Source organism: Nannospalax galili, unplaced genomic scaffold (assembly GCF_000622305.1).
Source record: "Nannospalax galili isolate Female #2095 unplaced genomic scaffold, S.galili_v1.0 scaffold472, whole genome shotgun sequence".
NCBI lineage: Eukaryota > Metazoa > Chordata > Mammalia > Rodentia > Spalacidae > Nannospalax > Nannospalax galili.
This window is the reverse complement of record NW_008331487.1, coordinates 773870-794697: the sequence shown is the minus strand read 5'-3', so window position 1 is coordinate 794697 and position 20828 is coordinate 773870. Positions and strand designations below refer to the sequence as shown.

General features: G+C 47.7%; 1 protein-coding gene across 1 annotated transcript in view; it reads left to right on the top strand.

Moving 5' to 3' along the window:
* Positions 1 to 5965: 5965 nt before the first annotated feature.
* LOC103728506 (thyroglobulin-like) overlaps positions 5966 to 20828 on the top strand; it is a gene marked incomplete at its 5' end in the record, with an annotated part of 103149 nt that continues 88286 nt past the window's right edge. The window contains 5 exons of the mRNA XM_008826501.1: positions 5966 to 6100; positions 7443 to 7607; positions 10798 to 11020; positions 12695 to 12788; positions 15746 to 15905. Coding sequence (XP_008824723.1) covers positions 5966 to 6100; positions 7443 to 7607; positions 10798 to 11020; positions 12695 to 12788; positions 15746 to 15905 — 777 coding nt within the window. The remainder of the gene's footprint in view (positions 6101 to 7442; positions 7608 to 10797; positions 11021 to 12694; positions 12789 to 15745; positions 15906 to 20828) is intronic.

The window sequence follows — 20828 nt, the reverse complement described above, 5'->3', positions numbered from 1 at the left end:
CAGGGCAGGGCCAGCTCTGAGGTCCTGACCGCTCAGGGGCAGCTCTCGTCCTGCTCTATTGATAAGGTACTGCAGTGTTGGGAGCTTCTTTTGGAAAGATTTTAACACTCAAAATTGTTCTGAGCTTTGAAATCTGACAGTTCTCCTACACTTGATGTCTGGAAAGGAAGGAAGGTAATTTAAAATGGTTTTCTGTCATTATATCAATGAAAATCTTCAAATATATTCTAGTCTAGCTTTTTTGACATAGTGAACATTCGAAAGAAAACACCATGTGGAATAATTAAATTAAGCTAATTACCATATTCATGACTTCATATTTCTTATAACATTTTGTAAAGAGAATGTTGGAAATTACTCTCTAAGCTAGGTGTAGTGGTACATACCTATAATCCCAGCACCTGGGAGGTCGAGGCAGAAAGATCAAGAGTTTGAGGTCAGCCTGGACTATATAATAAGAACCTGGCTCAAGGAATAATATTAATGATTATGATAATAATAATAACAATAAATTTGTTTTCTTAGTAAGCTGAAATATACCACACTGCACAGTAGTAGGTCTCTAGAAACTTATTCCTTCACATCTCAACCACATGTCCTAAGCACATGACTCATCAATATACATTATTATTTTAATTTTGTTTGATCTTTTTTGAGATAAGGTCTCCCTGTAGCCCCAGCTGATCTGAACTCACTATATAGGCCGGACTGGCCTTGAGCTCACAGAAATCTGCCTGCCTCTGCCTCCCGAGTGCTGGGACTAAAGGGATGTGCCACCATGCCCGGCAATATACATTATTGTAACTGCCAAGTAGCAACCAAAAGAAACTTTGGGGGAATGTCTCAGAGGTTAAGAGTGCATACTGCTCTTTCAGAAGACATGAGTTTGATCCCCAGCACTCATGTCTGTCAGGCAGCTCACAATCACTGCAGCTCCAGCTCCAGGGGATCCAACACCCTGTTCTTGCCCCCACAGGCACCTGTACACACATGGCAGACATGTACAGTTATACACCTGAATAAAAATAAATATATGTATTTTTATAAAGCTACTTTGGAAAGGTACACAAGCACCTCATCCACACTGGGCTGTCCGTGCAGGTGTCAGGCCTCTCCTGCCTAGAGAGTCCTAGCAGACCCCACTTGTACCCATAATTCCTTCTGTTCTGCCTCCTTAAGGACTTGGTTTTTTGCAGAGAGGCATCATGCTGCAGGCTGTCCTGGATGCAAATACAGGCTTTCTGTATTCATGTCGATCTGGTCTTGGGCAGGCTTGTGGCCCTCTCTAAGCCTCCGTGCAGGTGTCAGGCCTCTCCTGCCTAGAGAGTCCTAGCAGACCCCACTTGTACCCATAATTCCTTCTGTTCTGCCTCCTTAAGGACTTGGTTTTTTGCAGAGAGGCATCATGCTGCAGGCCGTCCTGGATGCAAATACAGGCTTTCTGTATTCATGTCAATCTGGTCTTGGGCAGGCTTGTGGCCCTCTCTAAGCCTCTGTTTCCTCTTCTGTGAAATAGGAATATTGTTCATCTCAGCAGAGTGTCATAAGGTGAAATCAGATAACCTTTATACGGATCCTCAAGCACCCAGTGCCTGGCAGTAGTGATGCCTCTTTCTGATCTGCTTGGTCTCAGGAGGGAAAAGCCATGTGGCCCTGGGGATCACCCTTCCCTTCTGGCCACTACTTCCCTTCTGTGGATGACCAGGCCAGAGCCCTCATCTCTAGCAGTTTATCCTCCCCCAAAGTCTTAGGGCCTTATATCAAGGGTTTCACACTCTATTTGTCTTCATGATGTGACAGCAGCAGGCTCGATCCCTGAGTGTGGACATAGTTCGGGTCAAGCTGAGACTGAGAGGTGGGAGCCTTGCCTGCTTGTTACAAGCTCATGGAGGAGGCCCCAGATCACAGTAATGCAGAACCAAAAGATCCCTAACATTGGGCTCCACTCCACTGACCTAGAGCAGTGCCTCTATAATCTTGGAATGCTCTATGACCTTCCTTTCCAGGTCTCAGTGCTCCCCCATTGTGAGGAGGATTGATGTGAGTTAGACGGTTCTTAAGTTTTGCAGCAAATCCTGTAGGCTTCTACTTGTTCCTATGACTTGCGGGATAAGCAGGTGAGAGTGGACGACTGCGTCTGTCTTGTAGAGGCCCACCCTGTAGAGGCCCATGTAGCTGCAAACCTCAGGGGGCCGGCCTTGCCATCCACAGGACTGCCTGCTTCCTCATGTGGAGCACTGTAATCAGATTTAGATCACGTGGCAGTTGCAGAGGCTGCAGTGTGAGAACGACCACAGCCAGCTAAGAGTGGCAGCAAGGAGGCACCTTGAGTCTGTGGAGGGACGGTCCCCAGACTGGCTAGAAGGCAGACTGTTCAAGAGCAGGAAGAAGAAAGGGCAAGGAGGCCTCCCTCTCCCTTGGGGGCTTATTAGCCTATTTTCCAGGCTGCACTTTTGACTTCCAGGTCTGTGACAGGAAGGTCTGCTGGTCAGCTTTCATTCAATGGGACAAAATACCTGTGAAAGTCAGCCTGTAGGAGGAAGGACTGATTTTGGGTCACTGTTTTAGAGGTTTAGTTCATGGTTGCTTGACCCTGTTGGCTTCAGGCCTGTGGTGAGACAGAACAGAGACACGTAGATAGCTTCCCTTGGTACCAACAATGGTCATTTTGAAAGCATACTGTTAAAAAGCCATTACACTTTTATCAACATCAGATAGTAAGCATCATAAAATTCACATTTAAAAAATGAATGTTAAATTTTAAGATCATTCCACATGATCACCCAAAGGAGCATTCTTGAAAATTGACAGGGAATTTTCAAATTTAATCCAAAATAAATAGCCAAGAAAACATTTTAGGAAACAGTAATACAGACAGACTGTTATGAACAGATGGTAAAATCTGTAACAAGATGGCTTTTGGTTTAAGTGGTGAGAAACAGTCAGCCTTAACCAAGATTTCCTTGACAAAGAGGGGCCCACCACAGCAGAGCTGCGGATGCACCACATTTAATACACATCGCAACTTCATGGAGAGTGTATTTTGTCATAGATGACTCTGGTATCATACTCAATAAGCTAGCTAAAAGGAAGGAAGAACAAATGAAGGAGAATCAATAAACACCATTTGCTGTTCAGAAGGCCTCCCGCTGGACAAGCTTTGAAGGGCTGCTGCTCTGTTCATCTGGAGAGGAGGTGCCTATGGCAGAGACCCTGGGTCTGATGGTGGGGGCAAGACTTCACCCAAGCTAGTAGCACCACCTGATTGGCTAAACTAGTGCTGCCCAGACCAAAGGGTTCAGCAAATGATTGTGGCCCCTTGTTGTTTGACTATCAAATGCACCATTGTTACTCATTCCTGGCCAATTGTAAATGGGCATGAAGTCACCAGGATGCCCAGCCTTCCTGTTTCAGCATGCTTCTGTGCCCTCAAAGACCTTGTTCTCAGAAAGACTGTGAGGAACCTGTGGGCCCCAGATGCTGACTTTGTGGACAGCAGGTGGGAACATGGCCGGAACTTGGCACCAGATCCTGGGATATGACACAGGGCATGCCTCTCATTTGGAGATGAAATGTACTCTTTAATTACAGAGACAGCAACCTAAACATGGAGTGTGGTCAAGGCTTCCATTTTGGGACCATAATTAGCTACTGTGGTCCTGAGACCCATGATCACTTTTTTTCTGAAATTGTAGCATTCTAAGAACATGTAGCTCAGAGTGACCACGTTGCAAAGTTTCTACTTGAGCTGCCTGTGAAAACAACAGTATGTGGAGAAGGCTTAAGAAAATGAGGCACTCTGGCCAGGGCCAAGCCCAGGACCTGGGTCCTCATTCCTCTGTCTGTGGGACAGGCCATGGGCCTTCCCCTTCCCCTCCTTGGCTATATTATTTAGCAACGTCTTTGGGTGAATCTTCGCTTTATTTATTTTTTTTAATCTAAAGAGAAACAAAATAGTAGAGGCATTTTTAAAGACTGTGACACTCCCTACATTCCTTTGTTAGTTCATGTCCCTCAATGGGATGGCCTTAGGAGCTGGGGCCTTGGAAGATGACTGAATTGGACTGGATTTGACAATGGAGCCCTTAATGGTATTGGAGGAGGGACAGGAGGGGGCTTTCTTACCCCTCTGTTTCACCATGTGAGGATATGATGAGAAAACAGACATCCATAAACCTGGAAGAAGGACCAAGAACCCAACCTCGCTGACACCTAGATTATAAACTTTCAGTGCACAGAACCAGGAGAAATTCACATTGCTGTTTAAGGTGCCCAGTCTGCAGAATTCTATTACACAGGAGCCCCTACGAGGGCCTGAGGTGAGGCAGTCTAATAGTTTTATTTACCATACTAACCTTAGTGACACCCCACCCACCAGTGCTGGTGTTAAAGACAGGTTGAAGATAGAAATTACAGGTTCCCCATATAGCTCAGAGTGCTGTGCTATCAAAAGCAAAGACCCTCCCACACCTGGAGACAGTGTTCTGGAAAGGAAACTTAGAGACAGGGACCTTAGAGGCCTCGTTCTGTTCTGGCTTGGTTACTTTCCAGCTTCTTGTTCTTGGTAAATTTGTTTGCCTTTACACCTATCCCATGCCACATTTGGGGAGCTGGGAATCAAATCTGATAAAGTGGGCATGTTATAAACTATGAAGTGTGACACTTGAGACTATCAGAGGGTTCTGCTAGCCCAAGGTCAATGCCCTCACATACTTTGTGCTCTTCAGAAGCAAGGAGAGATGATGCAAAGAGGAAAGAAACCATCCTGTGCTGCCCCTGCTGGGCCTCTCTGGGCTTTTCTAGAGTCAGCGGCCTTGGATGCTCATGAATCCCCTGTCAGGGCAGGGTAGCCTCTGGCCTCTTTAAAGTTATTTGTGGATGCTGACCTAGAGGTACAGTCCTTCCTCAGAGAGGCACCCTCATTCCACTGCTCAGGCTACCTCTGTCCTCAAACAGACCTCGTCTGGCCTGTTCACCCCTGCCAGAGCCTTCTCTCTGGCTGCTAGCTCTTTGTCCCTGTTGTACCACATGCTATGTTCAGGACTTGGAAGCAGGAGGGATCAGAAGCGGGAGAACACAGGCTCTGTACTTGTGAAGACCTAGTCACTCTTGGCACTAGTGAGGCATTCAGCATCTCTGAACCCATTTTCTTTATGTCTTAGCTGAGTCCAGGAAACAGACTGTTAGACAGAGCCTTGCATGAGGTCAGTGTTACACACAAAATGCTGTGGACGTGTTTGCATATAGAATATTATTGGGATCAGTACTATAGGGAGCAAGGGAAGGACTGCACAGCACTGGGCAGAAGATGCTCAGGGCAGCAAGTCACATAATGGCCCTGCCCATTCCTCAGGGCGCAGTAGCTGGACTGACCCATATTGAATCAGAGCAGGGCCTGGGTCTGCCTGAATGGATTTCCTTCTGGATGAAGGCTGTCTCTGGGGAAAGAGTCAGCTCTCTTAGGCCAAGAGACATTAATGAAGAGTCAGTTGGGAGGCACCAGAGACTAGTTTCCCAGGAGAGGGACATGAGAGCCTCGCTTCTACAGGGTCCCAGGTGGGCCACCAGTGTCCCTACAGAGAGGAACAGGCTCAGAAGGATGAATGGGTGGAGTGTTGTGGAGCTTTGAGCCCAGGGCCATGTGATACACCTACACTGTATCCTCATGGCCATCCCCTTGCAGTGCTCTGACCCCCACATTGTGTCACTGTCTCCAAGTTTCCTTGCCACCTGCTCCCTCATCCCTTATCTTTCTTCATAGACACAGACTTGCCTTTACTTGCTTATCTAATTTTTAACCTTCAGACCCCTAGACTTGAGCATAGAGCTTATCTCACAGAAAAGCTTAAGTAGTCATAGAGAGGCAGATAAAGGCATAGAGGCACTTGATGGGTAACTTTTAGGGACTGTCCTCTTCTGTAACTGGGGATAACTGCATGCAACTGTACCTTGATTTGTCTTCTAGTTACCCTGGACTCGTGGCAGACCCTGCCCCTCTCTTCAGTGGTTGTGGATCCATCCATCAGGGACTTTGATGTTGCCCACATCAGCACTACAGCCACCAAAAGCTTCTCTGTGGCCTGGGACTTCTGCTTATGGGGTAAGGGAGTCTCCCTGGGAGGGCAGGGCAGGGCCTTAGCCAAGTGCTGCCCTGAGCACCAATCAAGACAGATAGGAGATTCCAAGATGGCCTGGGGGCACCTGGCAGGAAGCAACTAACAGAGAGGAGGTCCCAAGGGTCTCCCCACTAGGCAGCCCACAGTCAGGGTCATTAAGGAAGAATATCCAGATAGCTAATGAAGGCCTTGAGCCAGCATGGGGGAAGATAAGTAAAGAGAAGTGGGGTTATTGTCAAAGGGAAGAGACACATGGACCCGTGTGCAAACATCAAATTGTAAAAGATGATCCAATGGCATTGACCTTTGAAGAACTTTCTAATTGGCGTAGTTATCCCCAGATGCACATTTCTTTAGAGAGTTTCTGAGCATTGATAATATTCTAAAAACAGCTAGGTGATTATGTGATCAGAATGTTCCCTTCTAAACAGTGACTGAGCTCAGTTGCCATTTATACTCCCAGATTCTCATCCCCTTTAAGATCCACAAATGCTGCTCCTCTCCTGAGGATTAGACTGCTACATGTGGATTCCCAAGTTGAACACTACCCAACCCTGGGCAGTGCCCTTCAGAGACCAGGCTATGACTAAGGGTACTTAGGCCACACACAACTCACCCAGTTCAATGAAGCTGCCCCATTTTCAGAGCTCTTCCTAGTACCAAATGCCATGAAGTAGGTAAAGGCTATATAAGTAGCTCATGACTTGCACAGAAAAGGACATAGTCCTGAATGGAGCCTGCTGAGGATGTCACAGGTTAGGGAGATGTTAAAGAGAGCTAGAATTGACAGAGCTGAGGAGTGTGGCAGGGGCTGGAGCATAGCTGTGTTGGAGAATTATGGAAATGCCTTTACACAAGGTAATGACAAGGAGTTGTTTATGAGAGGTAAAGAACCAACAGAAATCCCTGACTGTGTTGTGGAAAATATATTGATGTTTGGATTACCACCACAGCCATTTATTCTCAGTCCTGGCACAGTGCTGAGAAAATTCATAGTGAAAATTTATAGCAAATGATCAAATGAACAAGTCATTCCATGATGGATAGTTGGATGGATAGGTAAGTAGATTAATAGATGGAGGGATGGGCACATTGATGGAGGTGTGATTGAATGGAAGGATGGATGGATGGATGGATTACTGTGTGGATGAGTGGAAAGGATGGATGATTAAATGCATGGATGGCTGAGTGCATGGGTGGGTGCATGGAAGAATGGGTACCTGGATGGATGGGTGAATGGATGGATGGATGCATGCAGCCATATGTGGTTGCTTGAATACGGTAATAGCTCTGAGCCTAAGCCTATTTTCCTTCTCTCTTCTGCAGAATGTTCCCGTCACCATGCCTGTCTTGTCACCACGCTGAAGACCCAGCCTGGAGTTGTGAGGTGTGTGTTCTACCCTGACACCCAGAGCTGCACACATAGTCTACAGAGCCAGACCTGCCAGCTTTTGCTCCGTGAAGAGGCTACGTACATCTACCGGAAGCCTGGTGAGCCTTGGAGTAGGTCTCTGTAGTCATCCCTGAGGACCTGAGGCTGTCAGGGAAGGATGTTTGCTTGGTGACTTGGAGGGACTCTTAAGGGAGACTTGGCCAAAGTTTTCCCTGGCTAGGTTTAGTCCCCTGGATAGATGGAGGGAAAGCTGAAAAAAATCATTTCTGTATCACGTTTGTTCTTTGAATTGCTTAAGGGAGACTTGGCCAAAGTTTTCCCTGGCTAGGTTTAGTCCCCTGGATTTCAAAAACCATTTTGTCCTTGGAATTTCATAACAGAATGATTAAATAGGTCACTTTTTATTAATGTATGTTTAGAAATTTCTTACCCATATCTTATCTTATTTGGTTCCCACTAACCCTGCATGGTAGCAGGCCTGACACTTTCCCTCCATGTTGGAGATCAGGAGACTGTAGCACAGAAAAGCTAAGTTGCTTCTCTGATTTCACACAGTTGGTGATGGCAAAGGGGGAACCTGGAGCCAGATGTCCTATCCTCCAGTGTCACCCTCTGCTACAGAACCATACTACCTAACAAGCAGATGATAAATGCTCAGAGGGAAGCTGTTCTCAGCTTGAATTTAAAAAAACATTCAGGACAGGGACTGTAGCTTAGTGGCGGGGTGCATGCCTAGCATGCGTGAGACCTTAGGTTCCACCCTTAGCACTTCAAATAAATGAGTGAATGAATACATAAATAGATAAATAATTCAGAGATCACTCATAGTGTGTGGCAAACATTCTGAGGCAGTCAAGGGGAGAGATGCATATAAATCCATCACGAGGAAACCAGTAAAGAGCTGTATGCTGGAGCTGGAGAGATGGCTCAGTGGTTAAGAGCACTGACTGTTCTTGCAGAAGACCCTGGTTTGATTCCTAGACCCCACATGGTGGCTAACAGCCATCCTTAACTCCAGTTCCAGAGAATCTGACACCCTCTTCTGGCCTCCATGGGCATTGCCCAACAAGGGTACACTTACATACATGCAGAAGGTACAGTCATACACATAAAATAAAATTTTTTAAAAAAGAGCTGTGTGCTGAGACATGAACTAGGGACTGTGGAGAAGCCCTGCCCTGCCAGACATACTTCTTGGAAGAAGTGAATGGATATTGAAGTAGATGCAACTTCCATTTTGTCTCCTAGAGCAGAGGCCACATATTTTCTCTCTAAACGGACATTGAGAAATAGTATAGGTTCTACAACTATATATGTATATTACAATTATTTAACTGCTATTGTAGATAAAAAGAGGTAAGATATGTCAAAATAATGATAGGACTGTGTTCTCTAAAATTTCATTGACAAAATCGGGAGTGATTGGGATGCCCCACTGACAAAATCAGGAGTGATTGGGATGCTCCACCCTCCCAGCATTGACAGTCTTTCCTTCAGTCCCATATGCATGCCAGGGTCTTGTCTTCCATCTGGACATTGATATTATTATTACTATTATTTGGTCTTTTTGAGACAGGGTCTCCTTGTAGCTACCACTGGCCTGGATTTGCTATGGAGACCAGGCTGGCCTTGAACTCACAGAGATGTGCCTGCCTCTGCCTCCCAAATGCTGGAATTAAAGGCATGTACCACCATGCCTGGGTGGGCATTGATATTATTGAGTCATGCTACAAGATCTTACCAGTATATTCCACTAAGGGTGTGGCTAATCTATGTGGTTAATGTTGAGGTTGAACTTTGAGAAGCAAGTTAGGTAACTTACCTCTCTATTGCCTGGGACTGAAGTTTAGTGGGAATGTATACATTCTAAGGAGAGTGAGCCCATCCATACATGTGAAGACACAGAATATTTTTCCAAGCCAAGGTAGTCACATGAGTGTTTGAGGAGAATCTACTATGTCTTCAGAAGAGTTCAAAAGGGAAAGACATACATTTTGCACATTCCCCTGGTTTGATCTTGCAAGCAGCCTCTGTAGGCAGTGCCATGCAGACATGCGTGGAAAGTAGGCTTGAAGCCCATCTGAGTTCTGCAAACCTTCTGTGTTCTCCCTCTCTCCTGCCTTAGGACAAGGCTACCTAGGACACGTGGCTGCTTCCTGCACAGCAGAAATCTCCCTCACCTTAGTAGCCATAGTCCTGAGACCCTTAGATTTAGAGTTGTAGCAGGAACCCTTAGTCATGATTTGTATCTGAGGCCTAACTAGAAGCTGTCTCTTTCCATCTCGTTTCCCTCTGGTGTTCTATCTCACTCTAGAAGTTTCATAATGGAGGAAGCTTTGTTCAGTCTTTCTCTTTCTGGCTCCTCTCCTCTCTTACTCCCTCTTGCTCTCCTTTCATTGTTCTCTATATTCCTTTCCTTAGCCCTTCCACTCACTCACCCACTTACCCATCCATCCATCTACCTTCCTCCATCCGTTCATCCTTTATCCATCCACTCATCCACTCATCCATCCATCTATCCGTCCGTCCGTCCACTCATCCATCCATCCATCCATCCATCCACTCATCCACTCATCCATCCATCTATCCATCCATCCGTCTGTCCACTCATCCATCCATCCATCCATCCACTCATCCATCCATCCATCCGTCTGTCCATCTTCTTCCCTCCCTGCATCCATCTCTGTCCTTTCCTTATTTCTCCCACTCATTCACCCACCCATCTACCCATCAACCATTTATTCTTTCTCCATCCATCTGTAGTTACATAATTGAAATCTAACTGTTCTAGAAGCCTTTTTTTAAAAACAAATTTTGGACAGACTCACTTGTTGGCTCAAATCTGCTCTGAGCTGACTGAAGAATTACCCTTATTCATCTCTTAGTATGAATAATCTGGATAGTCCACCTCTAAAATAATTGACATGTTTGATGATAGGCTCTACTCCAGACTTCTGGCCAATGGACTATCACTCACTGTGTCCTGGTGTCCCTTTGTGACGCCATCAGGTGTAGGGCATGGGGTGTGGGACTGGGGTAGTGCCCACCCTTCAGAAGCATCAGAAGAATGCAAAAGATGGTTCGTGAACAGTCAGTATGCCCTTGGCACATACTTTGTGCCTCATGGAGCAGCCTCTCTGCTATTGTTTCTGAACTATGGGTATGAATGAACCACTGACATTTTCAAGCCCCTCCCCCCCCAAATGCAGCATGTTCTCTTGCTGAAATCTCTTTAGAACCCAGCTCTCATTGTCCCTGGTCCTCTCTCCACTCTTGCTTTCCAACCAGGCATCTCTCTGTTCTGCTCTGAGGCAACATCCACACCTTCTGTGCCCATCGACCCCCTTGGCCATCTGCAGGGTGGGTCCCAGATCGTCCAGGTGGGCACTTCATGGAAGCAGGTGTACCAGTTCCTCGGAGTTCCCTATGCTGCCCCACCTTTAGCAGACAACCGCTTCCGGGCACCAGAACCCTTGAACTGGACAGGCTCCTGGGATGCCACCAAGTCAAGGTATGGCTCGAACACCGTTTTGGTGAATGCCCAAAGAACACCTCTCTTAATCTAATCTGTCCAGACAGCCGAACATCCTGGTTAGAGCAGTGTGGGATGTGTTCAATACGTAACACTAGGACTGCCACACAGGCCCAGTATTTGTGGGTCAGTACTACTTTGTTCATGTGAAGTCTGATGACAGGGGCTGTGTGCTCTGCTCCATGTAGTGACTCAGGAACCCAGGCTGAGGAGATGCTGCTTTCACCAGCATTAATCTTCGAAGGTCTCCTTGGGAATTGCATCCAGGAACATGAAGCCATGGGAAAATCTGCAGGGAGGTTCACCTGGGCCAGGCTTGAGGTGGCCACATGTGTCACACTAGTTTTGCATTTGCCAAAGTCAGTGACATCTGATTCTTAATTTTTAAAGTGGTTTCTCCTTTTCCTTCCCTTGTTTTGTCTCTTCCTTCCCTTTCTGCCCTCCCCCCTTTCTCCTTTTATCTCTCTTTCCCAGATAGGATCTCACTATGTAGCGTCAAGCTAACATTGAATTTGAGGTTCTCCCATCTCAGCCTCCCAAATACTGGGCTACATATATGGGTGTCTTCATGCCTGGCTGGACATCTAACTTTGGGGTTGGAAATTCAGCATGACAGGGAAGATAAATGATAAAAGAAAATTGAGAGGGTACCTCCCCAACTGAGATATAATACAAGGAGTTATTTTTCTCCTTTTTCTTTTCTGAGCTCATCACTTATACTCTGTCATTTCTCCTCATCAAACCTTTCATGTTAAATATTGACACATGAAATTGAAGCATTCTGTAAAGGAAGCAGCTTGGTGCTGTGAGGAGCTTGTACTGGGTGCCCCTGCCACTTGCATTCCTTCCTCCGGCCCCATGGCTCTGTCCGCGGAGCAGTGTTTTCTGTGTCCTCTATAGCCCTGGCTGGCTGACAGGCATGTGCCCAGGCCTAGCAATAGAGGATGAACGAGGAAGATCCTGAAGTTCTGCAGGAAAGGAGGTCAAGGGCCACCCTAGAACTGTGGCAAAGGCAGACAAGAGGGAGCTCTAAGTTAAGTCTGCCACACCACTAGGAAACCAAAGGAAAAAAAAAACAAAAACCTAAGGGCATTAATTATAGTGCTTTCCTATATTAGGATGTACCCAAGAGACAGAGGAGGTAGCTGGTCACCCAGATCTTGAATGGACAATATCTAGACAGCTTGGTCACTGTAGCCCAGGACTGGCAAATCTAAGGTGATATGGCCAGCGACCTTGAGTAGATGAACTGCCATTAGGATGGGTCCTGGGAGAGACCTCATCTAAAACTGACACCCAGCTCTCTGTTTTGGTGCAGAAGTCAAGCCAGACACCGCTTCCCAGAGCAGATTCTGCATAGTGTAGCAAGGAGGGACCACAATCCTGCCAGCTTCACAGTCTCTTTCTCTAGCCTGGGTCTGTGGTCAGCATTTTCCCTCTGGGCAGCAAGTTGCTCCACAGGCCAACAGCCAGAGATGGCCACAGGCACACTGCTATTCCTTCTACTCCTGGGCCACCCCTGTGACCTCAAACTGTCTTGCTGCCCCGGAGTTGGTGGTGTACTAGGACTTGACTGTGGCCATGAGTGGTGATGTGGAGGGGAGACAGATCCTTCTGTTGTTTCTCTGAAAATTCCATGCCTTGTCTCTGCAGAGCCAGCTGCTGGCAGCCAGGCACCCGCACACCCACGCCTCCCCAAATCAGTGAAGACTGCTTGTATCTCAACGTGTTTGTCCCTGAGGACCTGGTGAGTTCAGAAGCACCTGCTATGTGTCTGGGAAAGCTCTCCTGTTAGCAATCCCGGGTGGTCCTCACTGCCACAGCCCCGGTCTCCCACCTGCCATGGGCTCCACGAAGCCTGTGCTTCTACAGCACTACCCTTGGGGGCACTGGACTTCCTCTGGAGGGGTTGAGAATGAGCAAATGACTTCAGAGCTTTCCAGGAAGGCTCTTGTGAGAGGCATGAGGAGGCATTAGACTGTGACCCTGAACCCAGTTCTTCCTGTATCTGCCTAAGAAGTCAATGTCCTAGGCCTGAGTTTCCTATTTCAGAAGGAGGGTCAGAGCCCATGAGAGGGAAAAGGAAGCAGGAGCTTTAGTATGAGTCTGGGGATAGCACCCAGGGAGTGCTCTGTGACCATGCTGGCCCCTCTGCTCATCTGACTCACTAGCAGTGTTGTTGATAAATTGCACTTTTGGAGCAGCCACAGCCTGCTGATCTCAAGCTTTGGGAGGCCAGAAAAGCTCCCAATGCTGCCTTAAAGAAGTATGGAGGCTTGAATGAGGGAGGTGATAGGGTTTCTTTCTGCATAGAGCTGATCACACCATATAACTGCCATGCAGCCCTTCCAGCTCCCACTCCTTCAGGGTCCTTGAGAAGGCGACTCAGGTTCTATGGGCTCAAGGTAGCAACTCTGAGAGGGAAAATTAGCATAGCATCTGCTCTCAAAGCTTTTGTGAGGATTAAATGAACTCTGTGCAGATGAATGCCTGGTCTCGAGTCCACCAGCGTGCCTCCACATGGGAATGGCTCATCACAGTGACCTTGGGAATGGAGATGGCGCTGGGTTGACAGAGTAACATAGTAAGCAAGATAGAGACCACAGCTGACAGAACGAGCCACTCAGCCTACCAGTGAAGAGGTACCATAGGGGGCATAAGAGCCACCTAGCCACAGATACTGATGGGATGGAACTAGGGAGAGCAGGGGAGACAGTTGCCTCTCAGGAGGCCTGTGCCTCCGTTCTGGGTGACTGCAGGCCTCCCACACCTCTCAGAGGCCTTGTTTTCTCATAGGTGAGAAGGCCAGGAGCTCAGTCTAGGTGACTTGCCTGACTACTAAGCTCATGGTGCTCATGGCCAGCACCAGAGTGGTACCCAGCCAAGGTCACTTTCACTGTCATCTCAGCAGGAAATGTGTGGCAGTGATTTACAGCTTACAGAGCCTTTTACAGGCGTGACCTCATCTGCCTTCATGGTCACTCTAGGAGGTAGATAGATCGACGCGCAGAGGAAATACAGCTGGATCCCCCCCTTGGGATCCCCCAGCTCTTAAAACAAATTTTACTCCTTATTTTGATTTTATGTGTATGAGTGTATACATTGCCTGCATGTGTATAAATGTATCCACGTCCTGCCATGCCTGCAGAGATCAGAAGAGGGCCCGATTCCCCTGGAACTGGAGTTACAGACAGTTGTTAGCCACCATGTGGGTTTTGGGGACTGGAACTTGGGTTCTCTGCAAGAGTAGCTAGTGATAGTAACTGTTGGGTTGTCTCTCCAGCCCCAGGGATCCCCCATCTTGAGGCTAACAGGAGCTGGCTGTTGTAAGGGCACTTAAATCAAACCACCAGACAGAGAAAGAGCCCTGTTTCTTTTCTTTTTTCTTTTCTTTTTTCTTTTCTTTTTTTTTTTGTTGTTGTTATTGAGACAGGGCCTCACTATGCAGCCCTGGCTGACCTGGCATTCACTATATAAACCAGGCTGGCCTTGAACTCTTAGAGATCTGCCTGCCTCTGCTTCCTGAGTGCTGAGATTAAAGGCATGTACCACCACACCAGAGCCCCATTTATTGACTCTGAGTCCAGGGCTTCCTCTCCTTAGGGAGGTCCCTGGTACCTGGCTATTTGTCTTGGGATGTTCTTTGGACTTCATTCTGGCCTTTGGGAACAGGCGTTGACCACAGCAGGGTGGATACAGTCTGGGTACCCAATTGACATGTCCTATAGAAGAGGGTCCTTTCTGTGTGTACTTCTGATTGCAGCAGTCACAGAGGCTGAACAGAACCCCTGTGTTATTAATAGTGGCTGATGACTGCCAATCAGCTCATCCCCTGCTGGCCTGTCACCAGTATAGCCACTTGGAGGCTTTAGGAGGACCCAGGGTCTACCCTGACCTGTCCTACAGCTCCTGAGTGTGACTCAGATGGCTACATCTCTGAAGTTTAGAAAGGCCTCCTTAGAGAATCCATAGTCTGTCCAGAGGGGACCCTGTGATACAGTGTCACTGAGGGAAAAGGCTCAGATTATGATAGAAGAGAGAGCAGGCCTGAGATTTGGGGCCTGTCTCTGTGTCGTCATGGAGGACCCAGAAACCCTCTGGAATAGTCCATAATCAGACCAGGTTCTGGGAGGCTATGGGGCTCCAGGACTGCCTTGAGCCATGTTCTTAACCTCTGCTCACTCTACATTATTGGCAGGTAGGAGCCTCCATTCTCCTACCTGTGAAATAGAGTACAGTAGCTTATTAGGGCTGCTGTCACAGACTTCTACAGGTGGGGCAGCTTGAGCCATGTACGCTTGCTTTTCTCACAGTCCTAGGCTTAAAGTTCAAGATCAAAGTGCCACAGGCTGGTTTCTCCCACAGCTTGTCTGCTTGGCTTGTGCTTGGTCCCTTCTCTCAGTGGTGTCTGCATGGTCTTTCCTCTGTATATGCCTGTGTCTGAATTTCCTCTTCTTTAAAGGGACACTGTTCATATGGGACCAGAGGTCTCCAAATACAATCACTTTCAGAGACACTAGGGCATCAGGCTATAGTGCATGAATTTGGGGGATAAAATTCAGCCCATTACACAGAATAAGTATGCTCCAAGACACAGTTTACAGGAAGAGGAAGACTTGTGTGGACTCATAGTCTAGGTTCATAGGTGGTAAGATGCCCCCCTTAGCTTAGCCTCAACCTCTTCTATCTCTCCAATCCCCACAGGCCCCCAATGCATCAGTACTGGTGTTCTTCCACAATACCATGGAGATGGAAGGCAGTGGAGGACTGCTGACTATTGATGGCTCCTTCCTGGCTGCAGTTGGCAACCTCATTGTGGTCACTGCCAACTACCGAGTGGGAATCTTTGGCTTCCTGAGTTCAGGTGAGCTTCTAGTGTTATGGGCAGTCGATCAGTCTCCCACCACTGTTAGAGATGCCTGAGAGGACTTGCTTCAAAGAGGAAGTGTTCATTTGGGATCACTGTTTTAGAGACTCTACTCCATGGCTCACCGTCCTCATTGCTTTGAACCTATGATGAGGTAGCCCAGCATGGCAGCTGGGGGTGGGCAAGCATAACTACTTTCCTCATGCCCAGGCATCAATGGGGGGGGCAAAGGGTTACAATCCTCTTTGAGAGACTGTTCCTAAGGACTTAAGGACCTCCCACAAGGCCCTACCTCTCAAAGTTCCACCAGCAGTAGCACCATTCTGGGTCCAAATCCTTGCATACAGGCCTTTGATGACCCACTGGATCTAAACCAGAGCAGTGAGCTGCATACCCCTGAGCCCAGGTTTCTTCCCTCTACAAATTCATCCTGTTCTTTTCCAAACCTCAGAGAATCACTATACCTGCTGCTCCCGCAGCCCAGCTAGACACAGTGGAATTCCAGCACATTTGGGAGACCCTCCGGCAATGCTGACACTCCCTCCCTTTGGGGGGAATTATTGTTGTTATTTGTTGAGAGCTTTCTGTAAGTCTGAGGCTGTCCCAGTACATCTCATGTTTTATTTTATGATACGATGTAATGTAATCTGAGAGAGAGAGAGAGAGAGAGAGAGAGAGAGAGAGAGAGAGAGAGAGTCTGTATGTGTTTAGATGAAAAGAACTGAAGCCCAAGGAGGTTAGGGACTTGCTTAAGGTCCTCTGGTTAGGAAGAAGAGCAGCTTAAATGGACTAGGATTGGCCTTTCTTAGGCCAGCTCTGAGGAGGGATGGACCATAATTCTTCTGTCACACAAAATCTGTCTGGTTTGGCACAAGAGCTGAGTCAATGCAATGACCACCCCCCAACACTTCCTTTATTTCTAGTCTCACTGTGAACCTGTTGTCACCCTGGGCATACCTCCCACTACCAACTGCTGAGGCAGACTAGAGCCCTGGACCAACACAAACACCCTCCATCCACCCTTCTCTAGCTCCACCCTTCTCCGTGAAAGAGCCTCTGTGGTTAGTGGAGGAATGAAAAGGTACACTGGCCTTGGGATCTGAAAAGCCAAGGCCAGCTCTGCCTCTCATTGGCCTAGCAACCTTGGACCAAACCCCCTCTTTCTCCCAATGTTAGATTCCTCCCTCTAAACTGGAGCTTTACTCAGCTTCTGCAGCTCAAGGGAGATGACACATGGAAAGAGTTTTAGAAGCCCTCAAGGACAGGGGAGTCTTGTCACTGTTTTGCTTTAAGACTTAGGATATGCTAAGAATGGAGATACAGGTGGAATGCAGAAAGACCAGAAAGAATATGGGAGGGTAGGGTGGGCACCCAACATGAGCAGACCTTGGCAGAAGGGATTTCATAGGGCAAGGTCTTGAGAGCCACTGAGGAGATGCTAGGCTGGCCTATGCAGCATGCGGTAGTTAGGGCAAAACATGCTAAGCCTGATGTTTGCTTGGGAGATGCTAATAATGAGACACCTTTAGGTTTCCCTTAGAGCAAGAGGGTCAGAAGGGAGCCATGGCCTGAATGGCTTCTTCCTTCTTCCTTTTCCATCCTCTGAGAGATGCCAGGTGGTGGTAAGAAGTAAATGCAGGGGCTGGAGAGATGGCTCAGCGGTTAAGAGCACTGGCTGCTCTTGCAGAGGATCAAGGTTCAAATCCCAGCACCCACATGGTAGTTAACAACCATTTGTAACTCCAGTTCGAGGGGATCCGATGCTCTCTTCTGACTTCTGTGGGCATTGCATGACACAGATACACTTATATACATGCAGGCAATACACTCATACACATAAAATAAAAATAAATTGTTTTTTAAAGTAAATTCAGTACCTGGGGGTGTATGCAAGATTTGGGGACCTGTAAAGACTTATTCATGGGTGAACTTACTTTCATTTTTAAAGAGGCAAAGCTCCTGCCAGGTTTTCTGTCCTCTTTTTAAGCACAAGGCTGCTTCTCTAGAGGTCTTCTGTTTAGGAAACAGACCAGCGACAATGGCCTCAGATTGTCCTTTCTTTGGCCTTTTCTGAAGAGGGATGGATCATAGCTTTTCTGGTAATGTTCAGGGCTCAACTGACTGAAACTGGTCCCAGGGAGCTTTTCGTAGAACCAGCTAACTTTGGCTTATGACTTCTCTAGAGAGCAGAGTGGCTGTCCATATGTTGACTGAAGATATGATTTCAGGGAGTGAAATATTGTTGAGTACTCATGAGATTGTGGAGAGGTATGGGCATGGGCAGCTAGGATGTATGTGGGATGTACGTGACAGAAGCTTCCAGAACGCCCACCTCTCTCATTTCGGAGTTGCAATCATTTTGCTAGAAGGAAAATCTGCCATCAGGAGGGGTGGTGGTACACTTCAGTACCTCTCTTCACCAGACAGGCCACCCGGATTCCTTCACTGTGTTCTCAGGCAACTCTGAGGCCTGTCTGCTGTGCCATTTTCCAGCGGAAAGAGCAAGGCTCAGAGAAATGGAGTGGCTGCCTGATCACTCAAGCCAGCAGTAGACTGGGCTTGAACTCTGTTCTCCTCTGCTCAGACAGCTGCAAGAGAAAACACAGCACAGAGCTGCTCCTAGAACGTCCAGAAACACCTCTGCTCACCTTGTCCATCTGGGCTCCTCTTCTGTTGTCATTTAGTCAGTTGGCAGTCTCTTTTCCTTTATTAACCTCATTCCAGAGCTTCTAAGTCTCTCAAACCCTGAAACTCCACAGGTCAGCCCAGAAAGGGAGGGATTGGAGGTGAGCCAGGGAAAGCAACTTCCCTCACTCTGGATCTTATAGCCATTGCCCTCTTTTCAGACAAAGCTCACAGCCAGGGCCCCTGGAGTATTCGGATAAGGAGGAGAGGGTGGACCCACACGCCCTACCTCCACAGGGTATGGGGACAGAAGATTTGTGTTCTGATCCAGGAGCTAGATTAAAAAGCCAAGCTGCCACGTTGTCCTGACCTTACAGTTACCAACCACTTGGGGCCTCTAAAAGGCTTTGGTGTCCTTTCCAACCAGAAAAATAGACCCAGAGCCTGCCCACAAGCACCCCTCATAGCAGATATTTCATGCTGTGAAGATGTGAAGCCAGCCCTGCTAGGGGCATCAGTGAGATACTTCTGGGGCCCAAACCTGTTTCATTTTATTTAAGGAACAAAGCTCACCTGAGATGCTTTTACAGCCACGCACATTCTCTTGCCTTTACAAACGTTAACTACTTTAGTTATCATCAGGACTCAATGAAGCAGATTCTGCAACCATTTCCACTTTATACATGGGGTGAATCAAAGCATATGAGTGTTGAGTAGCCTACCTAGGCCCCCATGTAGGTGGAGGAGTCAGAATTTCACCGAAGCCCATGTCCCACTGCCTCCCACTGCTCCATGGACAAGACTGGGTCCTGCTGGCAGCCCCTGTAGTCTGTAAAGAAACTGAATGAGCAGAGGAGAGCCATTTATATAATTAGGAACAAGTGGGTGTTTCCTGGTTGGTTCTGACCAGAGGTGTGAGTGCCTGGAGGGGCGGGGCCAGATCAGGGAGAGCAGGGCAGTCATGAAACACAATGACAACACCATGTCCAGAAAGTTCCCACTTGCGTCACTGCCCTTTTGGGTGTCTCATTTCTAGGGCTGAGCAGGGCTGCAAGACTGTGCAGGGATGAGTGTGTGTGTGTGTGTGTGTGTGTGTGTGTGTGTGTGTGTGTACGCATGCATAGGGGTTAGCCTGTCTGAGTAAAGTGAGTCTGGAGCAGAATCCTGAGGGTAAGGCAACCCTGGGTCAGCCCCACAAACCCTATAGGGAGCATCGTGGATATGCTGAATGGCACTGGGCAGTGCTAGAAGCTGATTGATAAGGGAGTCAGGCTCTAGAGGCTCTGAAGGGTCAGGACACTTGGGACAGTGACAATGAGGGGCTACGAGGTCTATGTGAGCAGAGGGTTCTGTAAACTGGCATTTGCACATTTTAATACTCATCATAGACTTTTCAAAAAGTATTTGTGGAATTGGATTTAATCTTAGGGCAAAGAGTTCTGATTGTAAATTAGCAGTTGCATTCCAACTCAAGCTCGTGTTTGCTTCTTGCGTCTAAATAATTCCTTATGCTCAAAAGATTCCAGACCCTTTGCAGCACAGTGACCTTGTCTCCTGCCTCCTGTATGATGGAGAAAGCATACATTGGGAGGTGTGTGCCCTGGAGGGTATGTGCCCTGTGGAGTGTACACTGGGAAGTGTGTGCACTGAGAGTATGAGTTGACTGGGGAGTGTACACTGGGGAGTGTGTGTACTGGGAAAAGTGTGTCCTGGGCAGTGTGTGTATTTGGAGGTATGTGCACTAGGGAATGTGTGCTTTGGGAAGTGTGTGCACTGGGGAGTGTGGGAACTGGGAAGTGTGGGCATCAGGAAATGTGTGCAGTGGGGAGTTTGTGTAGCCAGGACTATGTGCATTGGGAACTGTGCCCTAGGAACGGATCTTGTCTTTCTGTTCTCAGCAGTGCCTGACACAGCGCCTGCCTCTGGACAAACTGAAGTTTGTCTTTGTTTGATGAGGTCCTATTGAAACCACCTCAGCTCCAACCTCCCAGGAGGCTATAGGACTCAGAATCCCCTGGGAGGAAACTGGTACATGGGAAGTGAGCGTCAGGAACATTGCCTCTCCGATTGTCCCTGGTGATGCAGGCCACAGATGTCACCCCTGGACTTGCAGGCCTGGGTCTTGCTCAGCTAGCACACTGATATCCTGGACTCCTGGAGTCTCAGAGAAAACAAATGCATTGATTTTAACAAATGGAACTGGGGAGGATTCCAGAAAACCCCACGGTGAGGACAGTGTTGTGCCAATGGCTTCACCAGACCCAGAACATGAAAAGCATTTGAAGACGTTCAGAA